Source organism: Rhamphochromis longiceps, linkage group LG6 (genome assembly GCF_057381845.1).
Source record: "Rhamphochromis longiceps isolate RC_006_pf linkage group LG6, R_longiceps_female_GT1.1, whole genome shotgun sequence".
Taxonomy (NCBI): Eukaryota; Metazoa; Chordata; class Actinopteri; order Cichliformes; family Cichlidae; genus Rhamphochromis; species Rhamphochromis longiceps.
In genome coordinates this window covers 23,590,873-23,612,673 of record NC_140562.1, presented here as the reverse complement: position 1 = coordinate 23,612,673, position 21,801 = coordinate 23,590,873, and the positions used below count along the sequence as shown (strand labels likewise).

The 21,801-nt window shown below is 40.7% G+C and overlaps 3 protein-coding genes across 4 annotated transcripts; 2 read left to right on the top strand and 1 right to left on the bottom strand.

Moving 5' to 3' along the window:
- The first annotated feature begins 409 nt into the window (after positions 1 to 409).
- Positions 410 to 4,474, top strand: LOC146668003 (leucine-rich repeat LGI family member 2-like). The gene is made up of 8 exons (XM_085408566.1): positions 410 to 609; positions 779 to 850; positions 1,056 to 1,127; positions 1,336 to 1,407; positions 1,549 to 1,620; positions 1,878 to 2,047; positions 2,563 to 2,727; positions 3,572 to 4,474. Exons 1-8 carry the CDS (start codon positions 437 to 439, stop codon positions 4,405 to 4,407), a joined length of 1,632 nt encoding a protein of 543 aa, XP_085264692.1. The 5' UTR covers positions 410 to 436; the 3' UTR covers positions 4,408 to 4,474.
- Positions 4,475 to 9,419: 4,945 nt separating this feature from the next.
- On the top strand, positions 9,420 to 16,767 carry LOC146668002 (coiled-coil domain-containing protein 149-like). Of its 2 annotated transcripts, XM_085409811.1 has the most exons (13): positions 9,420 to 9,598; positions 10,793 to 10,954; positions 11,069 to 11,107; positions 12,236 to 12,343; positions 12,560 to 12,676; positions 13,797 to 13,969; positions 14,567 to 14,639; positions 14,754 to 14,838; positions 14,985 to 15,132; positions 15,602 to 15,678; positions 15,800 to 15,835; positions 16,001 to 16,075; positions 16,171 to 16,767. In XM_085409811.1, exons 1-13 carry the CDS (start codon positions 9,548 to 9,550, stop codon positions 16,707 to 16,709), a joined length of 1,683 nt encoding a protein of 560 aa, XP_085265937.1. In that variant the 5' UTR covers positions 9,420 to 9,547; the 3' UTR covers positions 16,710 to 16,767. The 2 variants fall into 2 exon arrangements, with proteins under 2 accessions (XP_085265937.1, XP_085265938.1); XM_085409812.1 differs by lacking the exon at positions 15,800 to 15,835 and having other exon boundaries at positions 9,422 to 9,598.
- A 1,536-nt stretch (positions 16,768 to 18,303) lies between these two features.
- LOC146668001 (extracellular superoxide dismutase [Cu-Zn]-like) lies at positions 18,304 to 20,431 on the bottom strand. The gene is made up of 2 exons (XM_085409814.1): positions 20,328 to 20,431; positions 18,304 to 19,781 (listed from the first exon to the last, which is right to left on the bottom strand). Exons 1-2 carry the CDS (start codon positions 20,339 to 20,341, stop codon positions 19,148 to 19,150), a joined length of 648 nt encoding a protein of 215 aa, XP_085265940.1. The 5' UTR covers positions 20,342 to 20,431; the 3' UTR covers positions 18,304 to 19,147.
- Positions 20,432 to 21,801: the final 1,370 nt, after the last annotated feature.

The following is a 21,801-nucleotide window of genomic DNA, read 5'->3' as shown; positions in this document are numbered from 1 at the left end:
TATGTGGAGGGACTTTATTAGGCTATTTTCATTGGATTTGGTACTTTCTGCATAGTTATGCAGAATGTATCACGTGATGAAATCCACGACAGACGCGGGCAACTATTATGACAGTATTAATACTCTCCATGGTGCTGAAAAACCGAGGTCTGTTTGTGTTTGCTATTGATTGCCCCACTTTGAATGCGTCTTTAAGTCGAGCACTTATTAAATGCATATATACACAAACGCTGCCTTGAAGTCTTTCGACACAAATCACCTCTGATCACTGACGTCCGACACCAAAGCAGCAGCCCTCCAGGACGCAGCTGCAGCCGTATCAGCCTGTGTCAGGGCTTTCCACTGTAGTGCTGCATTCTGATGTAGCCCAGCGGATACACAAACGACACGCTCAGACCTCGCGTTCAGTCGCTGTTTTTAATGTCTACGAAGCATCATGACACTTGCTAAGCAGTGGCTGGCCGGATTCGCGCTCCTGTGCATTTATGTTGCAGCTGAATCGAAAAAGAATTTCAAATGCCCTTCAGGATGCTCCTGCACAAAGGAGACCATCATCTGCGTCGGCATTTCACAGATCCCCCACACTATACCGAAAGAGATCAACTCCCTGTAAGTACATTTCTTTGGCTATGAAGAGGGTTATTAAAATCCGTCAGTGAGTCACGAGATAATATTAATACCGCATTCAGAAGAATAATTGACTCCCTGTAGTGGGATTTCGTGCCTGACGTGTCTGGTACAGACTGTTAACATGTCCCTAATGTGTTTCACTCAACAGGAGCATGGTTAATGGATCAATTGCGGAAATTACAGAGGGGATGTTTTCACTTATGCCTTTTCTTCAGCTGCTGTAAGTACCCACTGATTACTTGGTGATTATTGACGTCTTAGAGCAGTCACACCCAAACAAATAAGGCACACGGATTTATTATTGGTTAAGTTGTTTTTGGTTGCTTTATACTGGAAACCAGACAACTAAAAGTTGTTTTTTAAAGGAAAGTTTTAATATTTTAAGCTGTAGAGCTTTTTTTGTTGTTGTTTTTTTACCTTTACAGGCTTCTTAATGCAAATTCTTTGACTGCAATCAAAGATGATGCTTTCTCTGGTCTGCCTCATCTAGAATATTTGTGAGTATTATTAAACAAATTCTTTCTTAATCTAAAAAAATCTCAGTCACCAACAACTTTTAAACTTATCCCAATACCCAATGCCCACACCAGTGGAGCAGAAAATCAAAAATAATAAACAGTGCACATGTGCTTTTCAGACATGACAAAATATATTTATCTGTCTCTCGTCATTGATAAATCTGTTCTATTACTATTCATGGAACAGGTTCATTGAAGGGAACAAGATAGAAACCATCACCAAAAATGCCTTTCGTGGTCTACGAGGGTTGACTTATCTGTAAGTTTTGCTGTCATCTTCTCTCCTAATCATGACAGCTGAAACAGCAACATTTCGCAGTTAAAGTGAAAAAAAAAAACCCAAAAAACCAGAATTGTGTTTTTTTTTTCCCCCTTCTCATTCTTTGTGTTTCTGGTTTAGCTCCCTTGCAAATAACAAGATAAGGTTTCTGCCGAGGGATCTCTTTTTTGACTTGGATTCCTTGCTGGAAATGTGAGTAAGCAGTTGTTGTGTCAGCAGTGTGTATGTGGGTGTGTTTAAGAGAGAGAGAGAGTGTGTGTGTGTTTTTCTAACTGAAGCTGACTCAGACTGCACTTGGCAGTGTTCAGCATTAAATCCTCCGAGTGGTATGATTGATATCTATCTATCTATCTATCTATCTATCTATCTATCTATCTATCTATCTTCCAGTCATTCTTCTCTCTTGTCTTAATCCTTTGTTGTTGATCATTCCCTCTGTGATGCATCAGAGATCTGCGAGGCAACTCTTTCCAGTGTGGCTGTGAGAACAAGTGGCTGATGACATGGCTGAAAAACACGAATGCCACAGCATCAGATGTCTTCTGCGCAGGCCCCAGTGACATGAAGAGCAAGCGGCTCAATGACCTTCCTATTCCACCGGGCGAATGTATTTCCACAGGTGAAATAACAAGGGCATGATGAAAGGCATTTCTGTCATTCTAAAATCAATAAAAATGTTGAATAATTAATCATTTGCTCTCAAAAAGAAACAGATTCAAGGTTTGCTAACATGTTTCCTCCTGAAAACATATACATATCCACACATGCTGCATAACCTTTGCAAAAAAAACCAACAACACACACACACACAAAAAAAAATCACAATACGTTTATATTTGCAGATATAAGAATGAAACTGAGAGCCAAATGCCTGTTCCAAATCTCACAACAATCCATGCAGCAGTTGCTGAAATATTTTGTGCAAAACCTTATGGTCACTGCAAATGACTGTTAAAAAACATACAATCTCAAAAATAAAATATTACTAAGCTGAAAGCCAAATTTAATAGCCCTGAGTACATGAATGAGGCTTCTCAAAGCACTGAAATGTAACTGAAGCTGTGAGTATGTAAATTTTGGTGTTTTCACTTAATCAGCAAACCAGCAGTTTCTGTTTTTGTCCGCATCTCACAGACTTTGTGCGTCATCAGTCCATCCCCATTCAGTCCATATCAGCGGACATCTTCTCCTTCAAAGACGACATCTTTGTAGCGATGGCCGCCCCAAACTCCAACAGCTGCATAGTCATGGAGTGGGATCACATTGAACTGAACTTCAGAAAATTTGATAATATAACAGGTTTGATAACATCCATGAAGCTGGTAATGTTATTTTTTTTTTCAGTGTCAGTAGATTTCATGAAAAGACCAAAATAGATCAATGAATGGTCCTGCATACATTTTAACTGCACATCCGAATCATGGATATTGACTAACTGACATCCTCCAGGTCTGAAAACTGAAGTAACAGTTGATAATCAAATGGCCAACTGAGACTTGATCTGACAATTTGAGACAGTTGCCATATATTTAAAATACCCAACTTTACAGAAGAACATTTAAAGAATATTTTTGTGCAAAATACTTTTTTGGTATATAAAAGTAATAACCCCGGCAGCTGTAGTCTCTGTTACATGTGGGTAATCAGATACAGTTCTTCCACCAACTCTGTGTGAAGCTTTTAACCGTGCACCCCACTGATCCTCACTGAACACTTTATTGCAGTAAGACAGGAAATGTCTGATCAAACATCATCTCCCAGCAACCTCCTGCATAAAAAGAAAGAAGGTAACCAGGGGAGCCACTGCTTAGGTTCATCTTCCAACTCACCTGACAACGACGCCTGCTATATGCTAAAGTTAGCTGATAACTAAACACTAGTTGTATAAAAAAGTGAGGCCAGAATCCCTAAAGTCCATTACATTCATCAACAGCTGAAAGAAACAAAAATCCAACTTTGTCCTTGGTCTTGTCTTGGTCTGAACTTTGGTCTTTTCATGCTTGACCATAATGATTTTAATACTGTCATCATAGAAGTCATAGAATTCACAGATAGAATTCACAGATCCTTCAGAGTACGTTAATTTTCAACTAATACTTTCATTTTCTGTGTTGTATTATTAATGACCAACTTTTCTTCACAGGGAAGTCTGTTGTTGGATGCAAGTCGGTTCTAATTGAAGACCATGTCCTAATAATAGTCACCCAGCTCTTTGGGGGTTCCCACATTTACAAGTTTGATGGTCAACAAAACAAATTCATCAACTTTCAAACTATTGAGGTGTTCAACATCTCGAAGCCAAATGATATTGAAGTCTTTCAGATGGAAGGTCACTGGTACTTTGTGATTGTGGACAGCTCCAAGGCAGGCATGTCTACTCTCTACAAGTGGACTGACCAACCAGAACGCAATGAAACTGGTTTCTACTCCTACCAGTTTCTCCATGAATGGTTTCGTGATACAGATGCTGAGTATGTTGAGGTGGACGGTAAGTCCTACCTGATCTTAGCCAGTCGCTCTCAGTCACCAATCATCTACCTGTGGAACAGGAGTACCTTAAAGTTTATACTTCATAGTGAAATCACAAACGTTGATGATGTAGTGGCTGTCAAAGCTTTCCGGGTGGAGGGTGACTTGTATCTGGCCATGGCTTGCTACATCGGTGACTCCAAAGTCCTCAAGTGGACCAACAAGCAGTTCATTGACGTGCTGCCTCTTCCCTCTCGAGGGGCGATGATCCTCCAGCCGTTCACCTTCGCAGACAGGCACTATCTTGCTCTTGGCAGCGATTACTCTTTCACACAGATCTACCTCTGGGATGCAGAGTCAAAAACATTTCACAAGTTCAAGGACATTTACGTGCAGTCACCCCGGTCATTTACTGTGGTGACCACTGACCGAAGGAGTTTTATTTTCTCCTCCAGCTTCAAAGGGAAATCGATGGTCTTTGAGCATATATTTGTAGATTTAAGCTTATAATAACTACAAAAGCAGTACTGATCAAAATATACAGTGCTTAAAAGAAATTATGAGACCATTGTAAATGCTGGCGGATTAACCTTGCAGAAACATTTAAAAATGACTTGGCAATTACCAGTACTGATAATTTAGGACAGCTGTGGGATGAACCTCATGGTGGTGGTCAAATAAATTTGTTAAGTACTGCATGTTGGTTAGTCGCTTCATAATGAGTGTATGCTGTCAAAGAAGTGTCAAATGCTGTGTATTGTACTTATGCAACTAGATTTATCGTTCTTGGTTTGAAACTAAATTTAATCAAGTTTTCTGCAAATAATGTGATATGGATTCAGAAAATTATGAAGGCTAGGTTAATGTTAGACCAAAGTAACTAAAGGCTGACAGAAATATAATATGACAATGCAACTGCATTAAGAAAATGTTATGGCAATACCAATACATCCTTAAAAAGGCTTGGCTTTTATCATAATTCTGTCAAGCCAACAAGCCAGACACTGTCCACACTAGCCAAAGATATCACAGACTATTACCCTCCTGCCCTACACAGGAAGTTAGTGAGAAGCGTGACCATTTACACCCTACAGCTGATGGTGTAGCTGTGCAAGCAAAACAAACTTTGTATGTCACGTCAAAATGAACACTGGCAGAAGCAAATCATGTTGTATGGTGTTGTATACTCTGTTTAATTTGCCACGTCTGAAGGAAAAAATGACCACCGTTATCGACATTGGTATTGCACAGATGTCACGGTTTTTGTAGTTTCAAAAAATTACAAAAACTGTGACATGTAGCCCTCAAAATTTTGGTATTTGAAAAAAAAGTGTGCATTTTTGAGGGTTTACGCTTGGAAGTAAAATGCTGAATGTTAGTCAGAAAGTCATGGGGAGTAAAAAAATGGACACTTTCTCTGAGAAGCCATCAAAAATTTTGAAGCCATTTCATTGCAGTAAGTGTTATGACTGCAAAGATAAAAGTGCATGATGCACAGTTTTCTTCCTTACCTGAAAACAGAATATCCATCCATCCATCCATCTTCTTCCGCTTTATCCGGGGCCGAGTCGCGGGGGCAGCAGCCTAAGCAGAGAAGCCCAGACCTTCCTCTCCCCAGCCACCTCCTCCATCTTATCCGGGGGAACACCAAGGTGTTCCCAGGCCAGCCGAGAGATATAATCTCTCCAACGTGTCCTGGGTTTGCCCCAGGGCCTCCTCCCGGTGGGACATGCACGGAACACCAACCCCAGGAGGCGCCCAGGAGGCATCCTTTTCAGATGCCCGAACCACCTCAGCTGGCTCCTTTCGATGTGGAGCAGCAGCGGCTCTACTCTGAGCCCCTCCCGGATGGCCGAACTTCTCACCCTATCTCTAAGGGAGAGGCCAGCCACCCTTTGGAGGAAGCTCATTTCCGCCGCTTGTATCCGCGATCTCATTCTTTCAGTCACTACCCACAGCTCGTGGCCATAGGTGAGGGTAGGGACGTAGATCGACCGGTAAATTGAGAGCTTCGCTTTTACACTCAGCTCCCTCTTCACCACGACGGACCGGTGCAGCGTCCGCATCACTGCAGCCGCCGCACCAATCCGTCTGTCGATCTCCGGCTCCCTTCTCCCATCACTCGCGAACAAGACCCTGAGATACTTGAACTCCTCCACTTGGGGCAGGAACTCATCCCCGACCCGGAGTGGGCACTCCACCCTTTTCCGGCTGAGAACCATGGCCTCAGATTTGGAAGTGCTGATCCTCATTCCCGCTGCTTAACACTCGGCTGCGAACCGTTCCAGGGCGAGCTGGAGGCCCTCACCCGATGAAGCCAACAGAACCACATCATCCGCAAAAAGCAGAGATGAGATTTTGAGGCCACCAAAGTGAAAGCCCTCCGCCACTTGGCTGCGCCTAGAAATCCTGTCCATAAAAATTATGAACAGAACCGGAGACAAAGGGCAGCCCTGGCGGAGCCCATCACCCACCGGGAACGAGTCCGACTTATTGCCGGCAATGCAAACCAAGCTCTTGCAACGGTTATATAGGGATCGAATGGCCCGTAGCAATGGGCCAGACACCCCATACTCCCGCAACACCTCCCACAGGACACCCCGAGGGACACGGTCGAATGCCTTCTCCAAGTCCACAAAACACACGTAGACTGGTTGGGCAAACTCCCATGCACCCTCAAGTATCCTTGAGAGGATAAAGAGCTGGTCCAGTGTTCCGCGACCAGGACGAAAACCGCATTGTTCCTCCTGTATCCAAGGTTCGACTAGCGGACGAACTCTCCTTTCCAGCACCCTGGCATAGACTTTCCCAGGGAGGCTGAGGAGTTTGATCCCCTTGTAGTTGGAACACACCCTCCGGTCCCCTTTCTTAAAGATGGGGACCACCACCCCGGTCTGCCAGTCCACAGGTACTGCCCCTGATCTCCACGCAACATTGTAGAGGCGTGTCAACCAGGACAGCCCTACAACGTCCAGAGTTTTCAGGAACTCGGGGCAGACCTCATCAACACCAGGGGCTCTGCCACCAAGGAGTTGTTTAACTGCCTCAGTGAGCTCGCCCCCAGAAATTGGCGGGTCATCCCCCTCATCCCCAGACTCTGCTTCCTCCTCGGAAGACGTGTTAGTGGGATTAAGGAGTTCCTCGAAGTATTCCTTTCACCGCCTGACAATTTTCTCAGTCGACGTCAGCAGCGCTCCGCCAGCACTATACACAGTGCAGGTAGAGCACCGCTTTCCCCTCCTGAGACGCCTGACGGTTTGCCAGAATCTCTTTGAGGCAGTCCGAAAGTCTTTTTCCATGGCTTCTCCGAACTCCTCCCACACCCGAGTTTATGCTTCAGCCACTGCCTGAGCCGCATTCCGCTTGGCCTGTCGGTACCTGTCAGCTGCCTCTGAAGTCCCACAGGCTAACCAAGCCTGATAGGACTCCTCCTTCAGCCTGGTGGCTCCCTTCACCTCTGGTGTCCACCATTTGGTTTGGGGATTACCACCACGACAGGGACCAACCACCTTGCTGCCACAGCTCAATGCAGCATCTTCGGCAATGGAGATGCTGAACAATGTCCCCAGTCTCCCTCGGAATGCTGTCGGCTTGCTGCCGGTACGTTGGGGTATGTTGAGGGGAGATTAGATCTAATCTACCCTCGGCTTGAAAACAGAATATTACTAGCTTTAACCTAACTCCACTAGATTTATATCAAACTACTTTATGGCCATGCTACTGAGTGCCTATTTAATAGCAACATAACATACATTATTTAGTTTTGATTCCTATGCAAAATGTATGATACTAAGTGTTAATATGGAATAAATAATAACCATAATGTCTATTGTGTGCTACTATGTACCTTTAAAGCCTTTGTAGGAGGCCTTTTCATTCAGTCAAAAAACAAGCGTTCCCTTTTCTTTACAGAACGTTTGATATTTGTCATATATTGTAAAGATTTTTTTTCACACATTAAACAATATTGGAGCCTGATTTTTGAAAATTGACAGTTAGATAAAAATGACAAAATGCCAACTAGTATAATCAATGTGTTTTGATAGCTTTGATAACAAGTTTCTCCTTTAATTATTCCTAATGCACTACCAACAGTGATGTATACATATTTTTTCCCACGTCATTAAAAAGTAATGCTGAAAAATAATCATGTTTTTCAGATCTTGAATCCCATGTAAGAACAGTTTGTGGAAATGGATTAAAGAACATTTAACCACACGTGTTGTATTAAATTGTTTTTCCATCATGTTTTGCTGATGTAAACATGAAACCATTAAAGTAAAGATAAAGTGTTGCAGACAGCATGTCTTAAACTGAATGTACTGTCCGTGTTTTTTGATTAGCATAAGGACAAAGACAGAATCTCATGTTTTGTTGATTTTAGGAAACAAGAAGATGGATAAAGTATTGTGATAGTGTGGGACAGTTTTCCCTAGTAGTAGTGATTATGGTTCCTTTTATAACCCTGACTTAAATTGCTCGCCACTTGTCTACAGCATGCCATCAACTGTATAAATGATTATTCACTGACCAATCTTAGGGGTTTGTGCTTTACACAAGAGCGTCATAAATACAACTTCAAGCCAAAAAAAAGGGGAAAACTCACACCAAACAACCATATAACAACAACAGCACTAGTATAAAAAGGTTTAAGGTTTAGTCACATTTGACAAAGAAAAAGAAAAAGTAATTTAAAGGTTTTCCACGGTAAATCACATCAGGCTCAAAAATACTGTTTATTTGACCTGTATGGTAGAATTTTGGGACACAGGAAGCTCAAATGGCTATTGCATATTTATTCAGTTCAACAGTGCAGTTAGTTTTAGTCTTACAGCATCACCATCATCATAATCATTATCATCAACAACAACAACAATAATACTTTAATCTTGACGACATCTGATAAAATGTCATATTTTGAAATAAAATATAGAGATCAGCTGTATGCTGACAGCGTTAATGCCTGCCTTCGTTTTAATAAAGTTAAACCATCTTATTTTCATGATTTGGCACTAGTTAAGCAATAAAAAACAAACAAACAAAACAGAGAAACAAGTATTTTTACCCCAATTCTTATTGACTATTTTACAAATAGAGGGACATTTATTGCCTAATACAGGGGTGGGCAATTCCAGGTCCCGAGGGCCGGTGTCCTGCAGGTTTCAGATCTCACCTTGGGTCAACTCACCTGAATCACATGATTAGTTCGTTTCCAGGCCTCTGGAGAACTTCAGGACATGTTGAGGAGCTAATTTAGCCATTTAAATCAGCTGTGTTGGTTCGAGGACACATCTAAAACCTGCAGGGACACCGGCCCTCGGGGCCTGGAATTGCCCACCCCTGGCCTAATACATCATTTGTCACGCTCTCTTACTTGTGTAGGGGTGATTACTATAATAAACACACACAACAGCTCAGCTGTTAGGCATCTCGTTCCGTTTTGGTTATTTTGTTTTAATCTCTTTCTGTTTTACGAGGTTCTGTAAATGCGACGTGACGCTTTTCTGACGTCGAGACGGACGGAAGTGATGCAAATCGCGTTTCTCGATCGCTTTAATCGGGTTTGACTCTGATTTCTGCAGATGCAGAGGGGTGATGCTTCTGTGAAACTCACTGTGCTTGGGTAACCTTTGTTCCGCCGCAGGACGCGATGGATCCGTCCAGGAGGAGCGAAAGTGACTGGCAGGGGCTGGTCAGTGAGGTGAGACTGCGAAGACGCAGAAAGGACGAGAATGAGGAAAGAGCGTAAAAAACCTTCACTGACGCACAATAATTGTGGGACAGGTGTCCTGACCGGCTAAAATACTGTGGCGTACATGATCGTTTCACTGTTTTAGTTCTGTCTGCTGTCGCTTGTTCGGATCCACTGAAACACTTGTGTCCAAATTAATCCGAGCTCACGGGATTAAATCTCAGCTGCTGTGGTTTCTCTTACCTGCAAGGACTGCACATGTATGAGGAAGACGATTTGAGTTTCCTTGTGCCTGCTGAGCCCGTTGCCTTGAAAAGTTACTGACTTGCACCACACTGCGAGTTGCAGCTTTAATGAAGAAACACGTTCAGATGGCTGCATATCAACGCGTTTGCTCGAGTATTTCACTTGAGTGCAGTCAGTGTTGAACTGCTTTGCATTTAAGCTACTGGAGTAGTTTTATCCTAGTCTATGCTTCATGCTACTATTTTTGTCCACAGCTTTGGTTGTGCAATACTTTGCAGACATACACTCATTAGCCACTTTATTAGATACACCCTGCACTGGGTTGAACCCCTTTCCTTTCAGAAGTGCCTTAATTCTTCATGACATTAATTCGACAGAGTACTGGAAACATTTTGGTCCATATTTACATGCTAGCATCACACATCCATGATGTAAAGCTCCTGTCCCACCATCTCTCTCTATTTGACTTAAATCCGGTGAATGTGGAGGCCATTTGAGTACAGTGAACCCCTGCTCAAGAAACTAGTTTTCACAAAGGGTCAGAGGGCATTGTAGCCTCGGTTTCCTGTTCATAGTTGACAGGAGTAGCACCCTGTGTGGTCTTCTGTGGCTGTAGCCCATCTACTTCAAGATCTCATGTATTGTGCATTCAGAGATGCTCTTCTGCTTTTGAAAATGTTTAACCAATACATCAGATGGACAAGCAGTTAAAATAACAAGGAGCTGCAACGCAAACCGTTGGTATTTTTTTTACCATCAGAAAACGTTTTTGTGCCACTATAGTAGTGTATATATGTGGGTTGTTTTGTTTGTTTGTTTTTCTTTTACATGTTTCACAGTGCATTTGGTCTTTAATGATGACCAGAGAACTCTTTAGCCCTCAAATAATCAAATAACGTTATATTGACTACATGCCAGAAGCTTTTGTTTTTCCTCAAAACCTTGCTTTCTCTGCAGTTCCTGGTTTGTAAGCGGAAGTTGGAGAGTAAGAAAGAAGCTCTTCTGATTCTGTCTAAAGAGCTGGACACCTGTCAGCAGGAGAGGGATCAGTACGAACTGATGGCCAACCAGCTCCGTGAGCGACACCAGGGACTCAAGAAGAAGTACAGAGAGCTCATTGTAAGCTGATCTGACTCCGTTTTAAAAGCTGCATCAGAGCAGAGGATAAAAACTACTGCTATTAAACTTTGTGGCATCTAATGACAACTTCCTTTGTCTTTGTGTCACTGACAGGATGGAGATCCTTCTCTGCCTCCAAAGAAAAGGAATCAAGTAAGAGATTTAAAAATGCTAATCACTGCACGCAGAACTGTCTTAACTGTACTTTGATACACTGGCATTTCACAGTGATGCTGGAGACTTTCAGCAAAGTCAGTAATGTGGTCACAAGTTGGAGATCTCTTTGGATGGGATGCTTAACACTTTACTACTAATATTTACTCCTAACTATTAACATCTCTACGGCGCTCTTTGTTTGACAATTACAGCAGCTTTATCTTAGAATAATACATCAGATCTTTGCCTGTCTATTTGTCCACAAACTTCTTATCCGTATCTGATGTTAAGATCTCATCATGCTTCTTAGCATGAAGTGCCAACATCCTAAAATGATCCATTTTTATCTATGTTCCTCTAAAACTTTATAAAGTCATTGTATCGTTTTATTTTTACGATGGTAACGTCTGATTTATATCAACAAAAGTTGAGTTTTGTATTATATATTTATCGCGTTACCTAGAAACCACTTAGCAACAAGCTCAAATCACCCAGTTTTAGTGTTTATGCGCCTACAGTACAGCACCTTCTAATGGGATGGTATCATTTTCATTTCACAGTCAACAGCATGAACGGCCTAAACAGTGCTGTAGCATGGGTGTGTACTACTTATCATAATGTGTCATAGCATGACACACACAATGTTCTCACAAGTTGCTCTCTGATATAAAACTGTTGGTTAATGACACAGTAACAAAGTCACCACTGAATGAATCACAGATTTAAAAAAAAAAAATGTAATGACGATTTTATTTTTATGATGCATTTGTTTACATTCAAACTCAGTGTGCTTAAGATCAACAATAAAAACTGAAAAAACAAGAAGAACAAGAAAATAAAACCTTAAAAGAATTTAACCTGTTTTCTCTCAAAGATCACACAGAAGAAGAAAAAGATTTGGGAAACATATTTAACCACAATTTCTTTCTTTTCTTTTCTTTTTTTAAAGAATTTTACGTTTGCTTGTTTGAACCTAATGTTTCAAATTGGAATGATAGAAGCTCATTTTTTTCAAGTACATTATCTGTCGGGCGCTGTACCTGGAAGACTTCTATTCTATATATATATTCACAAACCAACTTGACAAATGGGGCTAACATGTCTCTGTATTTACTTCATGATCAGGTGAATTTAGCCCAGCTACTGACAGACTCCAGAGAGCGAAACTCTCATCTGTCCGAGGAGGTGAAGGAGCTGAAACAGCGACTACTGGAAGCTCAGGGTGATAACAAGGTATGTTTCTAATGTATATTTGCTGAATCTTTGCCTCTCATTATTCATAAATACATTTCCAACATACCTTTGTACACTTATTTGTCAGTCTAAGTAACGATCAAGTGGATGAGCCTTGTTTATTTTAAGGACAGGTTTCAAATTGTACTGTACAAACACACCAAAGGTGTATAATTGTAGCTTAGTTGAGACTTTTCTTACTTTGTGCTATCACAGCTTCTACGGATGACCATCACCAAACAGAGGCTGGGAGACGAAGAGGTCGGCGCCCGACACTTTCCCGCGCATGAGCGAGAAGATCTGGTCAAACAGTTAGAAAGGGCGAGAGAGCAGGTGAGAGCCCCCTGCTTGATTTTGACTATTCAGCTGATATTCACATAATGGTTCACTTTTTTATGATTTACATTTATTATATACATTATATACTGCCATTTAATAGTTCTAATTGGTTCTTGCATTAGAAAAAGAAAGTTTATATTTATTTATATTTTATTTGTAAGTATTTTTTTTAATTTATTTTAAAAGCAACCACATGAACCCTATTTCCATTTCAGCAAACCCAGTGTTTTCACCCTTAGCTGTCACAAGGTCACCATATCAGTATCAGATGAATATGATTTAAAAAGTATGATAGTTTAAAATATCACATGAGAAATAAAAGTGTTGTGCAGGAAAAAAATGGAAGCGATTAGCAGTTTTCTTTAAATGTAGGTGAATATTAAAGCTGCTAACACTGGTGGCAATTAGATTTCTTTAAGCTGTGACACTTATTAGATGCTGTGCAGCGAGGTTGCATATCCCTTTCTGTCAACCAGTAATTATACTTTAGATAGATGTAAATATATGTCAAGCACAACATGTACATTTCATCCAAATTGGATTGAATCTGTCCCTTAGGTCAGATTTCCTGTTGCCAGAAGGTGGAAGGTGGCGCTAGGATTATAACCGAATATTTGCTTGCAGACCTCTTCTCTTAGCAATAACGTAAAGCTTGGGGGAGATCCGATGATGTTCGTCTGAGTTATAGATGAAATGGCTGACAAAATATCAAAATTCACATTATTTAGCATTTTGATTAAACTGACCAAATAAAAAGCCAGTTTGATTCTGAAGGATCGGCATTATTTAGTGTACAACTGTAAATGGGGGGGAAAAGAGAACACAAAAATGCAGGAACGGGGTGCTAGTAAAGCTTTTATGCATAGCCACAAGTGTCATCAACTTTAAGCAATTCTGCTGGTTGTTCAAAGTTTAATTTGTTTTTTGAGTACGTCAAATCCCTCAACAATGGATTAATTTCAGGAAATAATACCGGTAATAAAATTTGGAGTTTCAAGGAGGTCCTCGCATTAGTTAGTTCCACTTTTAATGAGAAGATGATATATATTTGACAAGAAGAGACTTGTATTGCTAGATAAAATTGTCCTACATCTTGAATCTTGTTTGGGTGCAGAACGAGGTGCTGGAGAACAGCGTGAAGTCGCTCACGGATGAGCTGCAGGATGTTCGAGCAGAGCGGGACGTGTTTCAACAGAAGGCTCATCGTCTCAATGTGGAGATGAACCACATTGTAGGGAATGATGATGTCCGCATCTTAGACATCGACGCGCTCTGCATGGAGAACAGGTTTGTTGCTCTTTTAAAAAGATCATTTTAAGTAGTACCTCTGTGATTGGCTGGCATGTTGAAGCAGTGATTTTCAAAAGTCTATTCATGTACACGTGCTGTCTTGCAATATATAGTTACATACACTGATCAGACATAACATTATGACCACTGACAGATCAACTGAACAAGACTAATTATCTCTTCATCGTGGTACCTGTTAGTGAGTGGGACGTATTAGAAAGCAAGTGAACATTTTGTCCACAGAGTTGATGTGTTGGAAGTAGGAAAAATACGCAAGCATAAGGATAGTTCAGGCTCTGGCCTCTTTCACCAGGATGATGCACCCTGACACAAAAGCAAAAATAGTTCAGGAATGGTTTGAGGATCACAACAACAAGTTTAAAGTGTTGACTTGGTCTCCATATTCCCCCAGATCTCAATCCAATCAAGCATCTGTGGGTTGTGCTGGACAAATAATGAGTCTAGGGACAAATGGGGTCATAATGCTGTGCTTGATCTATATATACAGAATTTAGATAAAGATTTACTGAGAAATTCTTCTCTACTGTTGAAACAGGTTAAACTGAACAGCATTTGTGGTTTCTGACATTTCAGGTATTTGCATGAGCGACTTAATCAACTTCAAGAAGAGGTCAACTTGCTCAAGACAAATCTGCTGAAGTACAAGGTAGTTGTAGTTTTTTTCTGTAATTTCATATATATTTATTGTATGTTATCCTTTTTTTTTTTTTTTTTTTTTTAAACTCTTTCTTTTCTCCAAACTGTTTCCTGCTGATGTCAGAGTGCCCTGGAGTGTAGGAAGACCTCTAAAATCAGTGGAAAGCCCAACAGCAGTGCTCTGACTGGGGTGCTTTCTGCTAAACAAGGTCAGAGGAATCATGCTAGTTCAAACATCTACACTTTCTATTATGCACATATTACCCTTTAAATGTGTGAGTTCAGTTTTATTCAGTGTCTCGTGGGAAATGATGACTGCTGTTTCTTTTAACCGTGGCTCGTGACGTGCTTGCAGTGAAGGAACTGCTGCTGTCTGAAGAAAACGGCTGCAGTTTGCCGGTGACTCCTCAGTCCATCTCAGACCTCAAATCTCTCGCCACAGCCCTGCTGGAAACCATCCACGAGAAAAACATGGTGATTCAGCACCAGCGCCAAATCAACAAGTACTAAAATTCAGACTTCACTCGCACTCTTATTATGTGCTCCATAGATCACGGGTGTCAAACTGCATTATAAATAACTGCTCCTGTAGTAAATGAAAGAAATCTGTTAGCATGAGTTGGTGGACTTAAATTGTAAGAAATAAATGTGTAAAATTACAGAAAAAGCTCTGGTGTGCCGTTGCCCAGACTGTTCTGCAGAACATTTTTGTTAAGTCACAGAAAACTTTTTGTTTTGTTCTTAGTATAAATGGCCTTGGAGTCTTTGCTATTAATAAAGCCTGCAAAATTTATGAAAATGAAGTTAATAGTTCATAATGTATGCCCTCCTTCACATTTTCCAAGACTGCCAGGCTGATTCTGCCCCCTAGGCCTTTTATTTGACACCCCAGCTGTAGATTTTTAGCCACTTCACTTCTTGATGTAATGATGGGTCAACTGCAATATCCTTTTTTTTTTTTTCCCCCATTAGGATTCTTGGAAATCGAGTAGCCGAGCTGGAGAAGAAACTAAAAACACTGGAGATGTCCGGATTATGGAGCCTTCCAGGTTATTATAATTGTCTCAATATACTGAGACATGTGCATATCACTCTAACCTGTGCTAAGAATACTGTTTTTACAATAATTCCTCTTCCTTTTTCTGCCCTTTTGCTTCTTGCAACCTGGAGGCCTGACTTATAATGTGTCTCTGGGAATATGCGGAAGTATGTTTCTCCAAAAACGATGTCATCTACGTCATAAACGCTCAACTTAATCTTCTTCTCATATCCACCAACACTTCTTATCGCTATCTAATCCAACCTTTTTTAAGTAGCTGTTTATGTGAACCACTTTTCTGAAAGCTTACTTTGACTGTTTTGTGATAACAGGGGGAAGAGACGCCATCATCCTGAACACGCAGCTAGTGGATTCGACCGATCCATCTGATTCTCCGGGACAGAACGGTGATTATTCAGTGGAGTTATTCCTCTCTTGGTCAACAGCAGTTAAAATAGGAGCTGCATTTCTTGAATGTTATTTTTCTGATTTGTTCTTAAAGGTGACAAAAGGTCAAACAAACCAGCTGAGCACGAGAGCTCTCCAGAAGACAGTGTAACACCAGCTGCGTCAGATTTTCAAGATGACGCACCAACACCATCATCGTGTGTCGAGGCCTCGAACCAAAACTGCTCACCACAGTTGGATGAGCAAGAGTCCTCAAGGCCTCAAACAGAAATGCCAGCTAGTGAGGAGTGCCAGGAAAGTGGCCAATCACAAAGCACTGCAGTTTTTACCAGGTTTGCAACAGAAGAGGGTCTGAGTGACTCCAGTGCTGATGTGAAATACTTGAACAGACCTGATCCCTCAGACCCCGGCCACTCACAGCAACTCTCAGAGAACTCAGTCCCAACAGCTGGAGGAGAGGAGGAGTCAGATGAATGCACTGTAGGGGGGGAAAGTGTTGAAACAGAGTGTAATGTAATAGAGAGAAATAGTCACGTTACATCATCTACTACTGTGTCTACTGCAGCCTCCGAAGAGCAGCAGGAGGACGTCCTGACTACCGCGGATGTTTGCAGTAGTCAGGAGGAGTTGTGATGTCGCACAGCATTAGGAAAAAACCAAAACTAATTAAAGTATTTACAAAATCCATAAAGCTCTTTAATTATTTTTTAAATAATTCAAAAATCAAAAAAACTGATAAACGAATCTTTGGAAAACAGCATATTAGATTTCAGATGAGTGTGAATGAATCAACAGTGACTCCTACCAAACTGAAGAGTATTAACGATACTCTTCAGATGCTCTATTGTATCTCTGCTTTCACTCGGTGCATTGTCTGAGTTCTGCACCACCTTTTGAACTGATGTCAATGTGACCTAAAGTAACTGGACACCGGTGATTCGTCATCCCCAAACCATACTCGCAGGAGTAACAATATTCGCTCCTGTGAGAGTTTCTCTGAGAGTTTTAAAACGTTCATTCATTCACTCGCACGTTTCATGTAGTCTGCATATCTAATGTGGCAAAACAGTGATTTCTCTTTATTAACACCAGAAAAGATGCATGCATCAGTGCTGTATGTGTTATACTTAAAGGTTTCTTTCTGCTTTTTGAAGGTAACATTTACAGAGTTGTCTGCTTTAGGCGTATGAATTCTTTTCCTTATTAAATCACATAATAAAAAGGAGTTAATGATGATCTTTTAAATGACCTTTGTTAGGTCATGAACCGGCTCCTTACTGTCAAGAATTCAGCCCTGGCATGATTTAATTCAGTCACCACGAGGATAAAAGCAATTTGACAAAGATGACAGGAAGCACTGTGTGCTTGTTCTAAATACGATGTGCCCAACGTGAACCAAGCACAAACAGACCTTCTGCTTTACTTAACATTCGCAGCGTATAATCAGCAAAGCCGCATATGACAACGCTATGAGTTCATGAGACCGTATGATGATGTGATATGTCAACAATGTGTAAAAGCTAACAAATGGTTAACATTCAGAGACTACATGTTCTAGTAGTGCTCATCACATCAAATATTACGAAACGGTCAGATAATGTACAGAACAAGCAATATGTTATCAGAAAGTATAATAAAAAATGTGGTTATGATCTGAGAGGAGAGCTAAAAAAGAAAAAAATAGGGTGAACAACAAAGAAGAGCTGGTTCAAATTAACCTGTGCAGTGAATTTGTGGAATAATATGGAGAAGGGTTTTGAAAATGTGCACAAATATAAATCAGTCTTAAGAAATTATACATGGAAAAAAAAAAACACTTATAAATCAGTATATGGAAGCAGAGTATTAAATATTAAACTCTGCATGGATATTTGGGTTGAACACTGTGAGGTGATATGATGGTTATACTGTGCATAAAGATATAAAAATATTTTTAGATTGTTGTATAGGTACATTTATTTATAGATACAGGTATATATTATGCTCTCTAACCAAAAACAGACATATGATTTAAACAGGAAGTAGGAATTGGAAAGCATTTGCTTCCTTCTACTCCTTTTCGAACAGGAAATGGTCAGTATTTTATGGGGGATCAGTCTGTGGAGTTTATTTAATATAATGGCTTCTTTATTTCATACCCATTTTTTAATATTTATTAACATTTGTTACTTATATGTTGGAAATAAAGATTTCATTCCTTTTATTCATTCAAATATGAGATGAGAGAGATGATGAGATAGCCTTTATTTGTCAGTTGCAGGTCTTTTGCCCACAACCGAGATGACAGACCTTGCCGACCGTACATACAATACACAAACATCACATTGGGGAGACGGGTCAGGCTAGGTAGCGAGGAAAAAAAACATTGAAATGTGTAACACAAAAGGATAATACAGGAATGCACAGATATCAACACACCATGTGTTAAATGCTATACGACAGCATGCTACTGTGTAAATTAAGACAGTCTCGGTTGTTTCTTTTATCTGACCTAATTTATTGACAGACATTTGATAATTACAAGAGTCATTTCTCGAAGCTCCTCCTGAAATATAACACACTAACATCTTGATCTTATTTATTTTTTTTATTAGAAAATTTGTACAAATTACCTTTTGTTTTTGACTTTAAAAACCATTGTATTTGTATGCATTTTTATGTATTCTGTATTTATTTATTTTTACACAAGACCACAGCTACGACTAACTAACTTCGAGCTACAAAGACAGCACAGCTGAGGCTGATGGTACTGAAATTTATTTCAATAATTTTGGTCACAACTTAAGGACCAGGATAAGCTGAGAGGTGAATCTGATGATGGAGCCAAAGGAAAAGCAGTCCAATCATATATTTGGTTTGTTGATACTCCAACCAACCAACTGTACCATTACTAATATTGAACACCATAATTATGCTAATTTGTAGTAAGAAAACTCTTGAACAATTATTAAAGCATGTTTCTAATACTTCTAAGAAGCTACTATGCATTTTGGCAGGATGTGGGTTTAACCACCTCGTTATTTTTTTTCTTGGTATCAAACTGGAAGTAGAGTATAGCACACTACTGTAGGTTAATTCCTCCTCAGCCGCCTGGAGTACTGCTTAAAGTTCATATTCCAGAGATTGGGGGACGAAACCCCAATAATACAGCATGCGAGCCTTCGGCCTGCGTTTCCATGCAGCAGGCTCCCAGCGTCTCCACCACGCCCTAAGTCGTCTATCTTTTCATGAATCACCACTGCTCTCCCAAACACAGACAGGCTTCCAAACAGTGTTGCATCAGATTCTAGCATTGTATTAATCTTCCCTTGCTGGGGCTCAAAGTTTCCAAAGTCTCCAGGGTGGTTAGGGTGATTTACACCATATGGATTGTAGTGGCCACCGGTGGAGTCACATCCCCGGCTCAGGTCTCCATACTGATGGATGTGCACCGCTCTGGGCTCCGGACTGCCGTCTCTGGGGAAGCCACTAAACCGGAGAAGGACCTTGACTTTCTCCTGAGGATGATCCTGCTTGAACAACACATGGCCGTACACTTTGGGCAGGTCCTCCGGGAGAGAGGTGCTGGGTCTCACCTTGCAGACTGCATACAGGGTGCCGTTGTTCTGCAAGACCTCTGGAGCCAATGTGTCGCTGGATGCTAAGACACATTGTTGACAGCCTGCCAGCAAAACCAACAAAGCAGCTTCCAGTATACCCACTGACCTGTAAGATATTTAAAAAAAAATTAGGACAAGACCCCTCTGGCATGAAGGACAATTAGTGACTATAGACCAATTAAGGCAATATCTAGATTGTTCACCTTGGTAAAAAAAAAAAAAAACGTCCTGCTATTGCATTTCACAATACAGCAGTACATTCAGAAATATTGTTATTGTTAAGAATCCACACTGGGGAAGCTATAATTATGTAATTATTATCGCTAACATGTTATGTAACTGCTAAAACTCAACTCTACACAGGGTTTAAACGAGCCTCTCTTGTATCATAGAACAATTTTACATAATTTTTATTTACAATCTCCATCTGCATCTAGGTATAAGGTGTACTTTAATTTACATTAATGTAAAACTTCAGTGTTTCTAAGTCTGAGGACAAAGTGGCACTCAAAAGCTTCTCAGTTAATGTTTTTCTGACGATGTTTTTAGGCGCACACAACATCGCCCAAAAGTACAAGTGGTTAACTACAGACTAAATGTCGCAGGAATGCAAATAAAGTTAAGTACACAGTGCCAAACAAAGTCCACTTACGCGTATCGATGCATGGTCACCTGTAAAAGGCGCAGAAAAGGCTGTAAATTAAACGTAATGGTTTTCACAAGCCGAGCGCTGCAGTCTGCAGGGTGAGGATGCAAAGCGTTTTCAAACAATGTTGTATAAACTCTTGTGAACAAATGGGCGTTGCTGTTTGTCGAGGGTGGAGCAAGGGACTTGACAAGTCTTTTGATGATTTGATGAGTAAATCTCGAAATATTCGACCCCGTTACATTACCGTTCAGTTTGTGGGTAACAACAGAAAATGAAATATTTTATTGTTCTCACGTGGTATCACACGGAGTCATTTTAACAAACCCAGGACGTTTTGCCTGATAAGAGCATAATCACGTCTGTGTAAACTCGATTCATAGAAACCTTAACGCTCAATGTACCACGTTCTCCAACCACGTTTGTCCGTGATTTGGGAGAGGGCGCAAACTGACAGGGTCAGCCTGATGTTGCTTGTGTCGCACTTGTGCCCATTATTATTATTATTATTATTATTATTATTATTATTATTATTATTTAAAATGAAAGGGCAGCACAGAGTCCTATGAAAAACTAAGTACATCTATTACTGCTCCCACAGGAATTAAGAGCAGCCAGATGTTCCTAATCAAATACACTTGATAGTCAATCGTCAGAAAGTGTGAGCACCTCCATAAAAGCCAGTTTGTTGGTCTGGAGCATTCAGGTGCCGCAGTCTTCCCAGGAGTGGATATCCCAGCAAATGTATACATAAGTTCATAAATGTATTAAGAATAAATAGCTAAATAAAACAAGAGCAGTTAGCATGTTAAATGTTTACATTCATGGCAATACAAATAGAAAAAGCCTGAACAAGTATGGCTTGTTTGGAAGGGTGTCAAGGACAAAGTGTCTTCTTTCCAGGAAAACCATGACAGCACAACTTAGGTTTACAAAGCTGAACAAATCACAACTCCTGTAGAACAATGTCCTTTGGACAGATTGGAGCAGAGTGGAGATGTTAGGCAATAATGCAAAGTGCCACATTTGGTGAAAACCAAACATAGCATATCAGCACAAACACTTCAGGGGTGATGAGGGGTGATGATTTGCAGTAGTTTGCAGCCACAGGGCCTGGGCACCTTGCAGTCAGTTGACCATAAAGTCCTCTGTATACCAAAGTATTCAGTAGTCAAATGTGAGCCCATCTTAGCCAAAAAACTGATCATGCAACAGGACAATGAATCCAAGGAGACCTGCAAATCTACAGCAGAATGTCTGACAAAGTAAAGAATTGTAGTGTTGCAATGGCCGGTGTGTCATGTACTGATATGGCTATGTCTTAAGGTGATGACCTTTGAACCGGATGTTGTTGTCCGAGGGAAGCCCCGTTAAGTGGTTAGTTGTAAGATGGACAGTGTTCAATAAAGCAACGTAAAGACCGTGCTTTATGTCCTGATACAATTCAGAGTGCTCTGCCTAATTTAGTAATAAGGTGAGC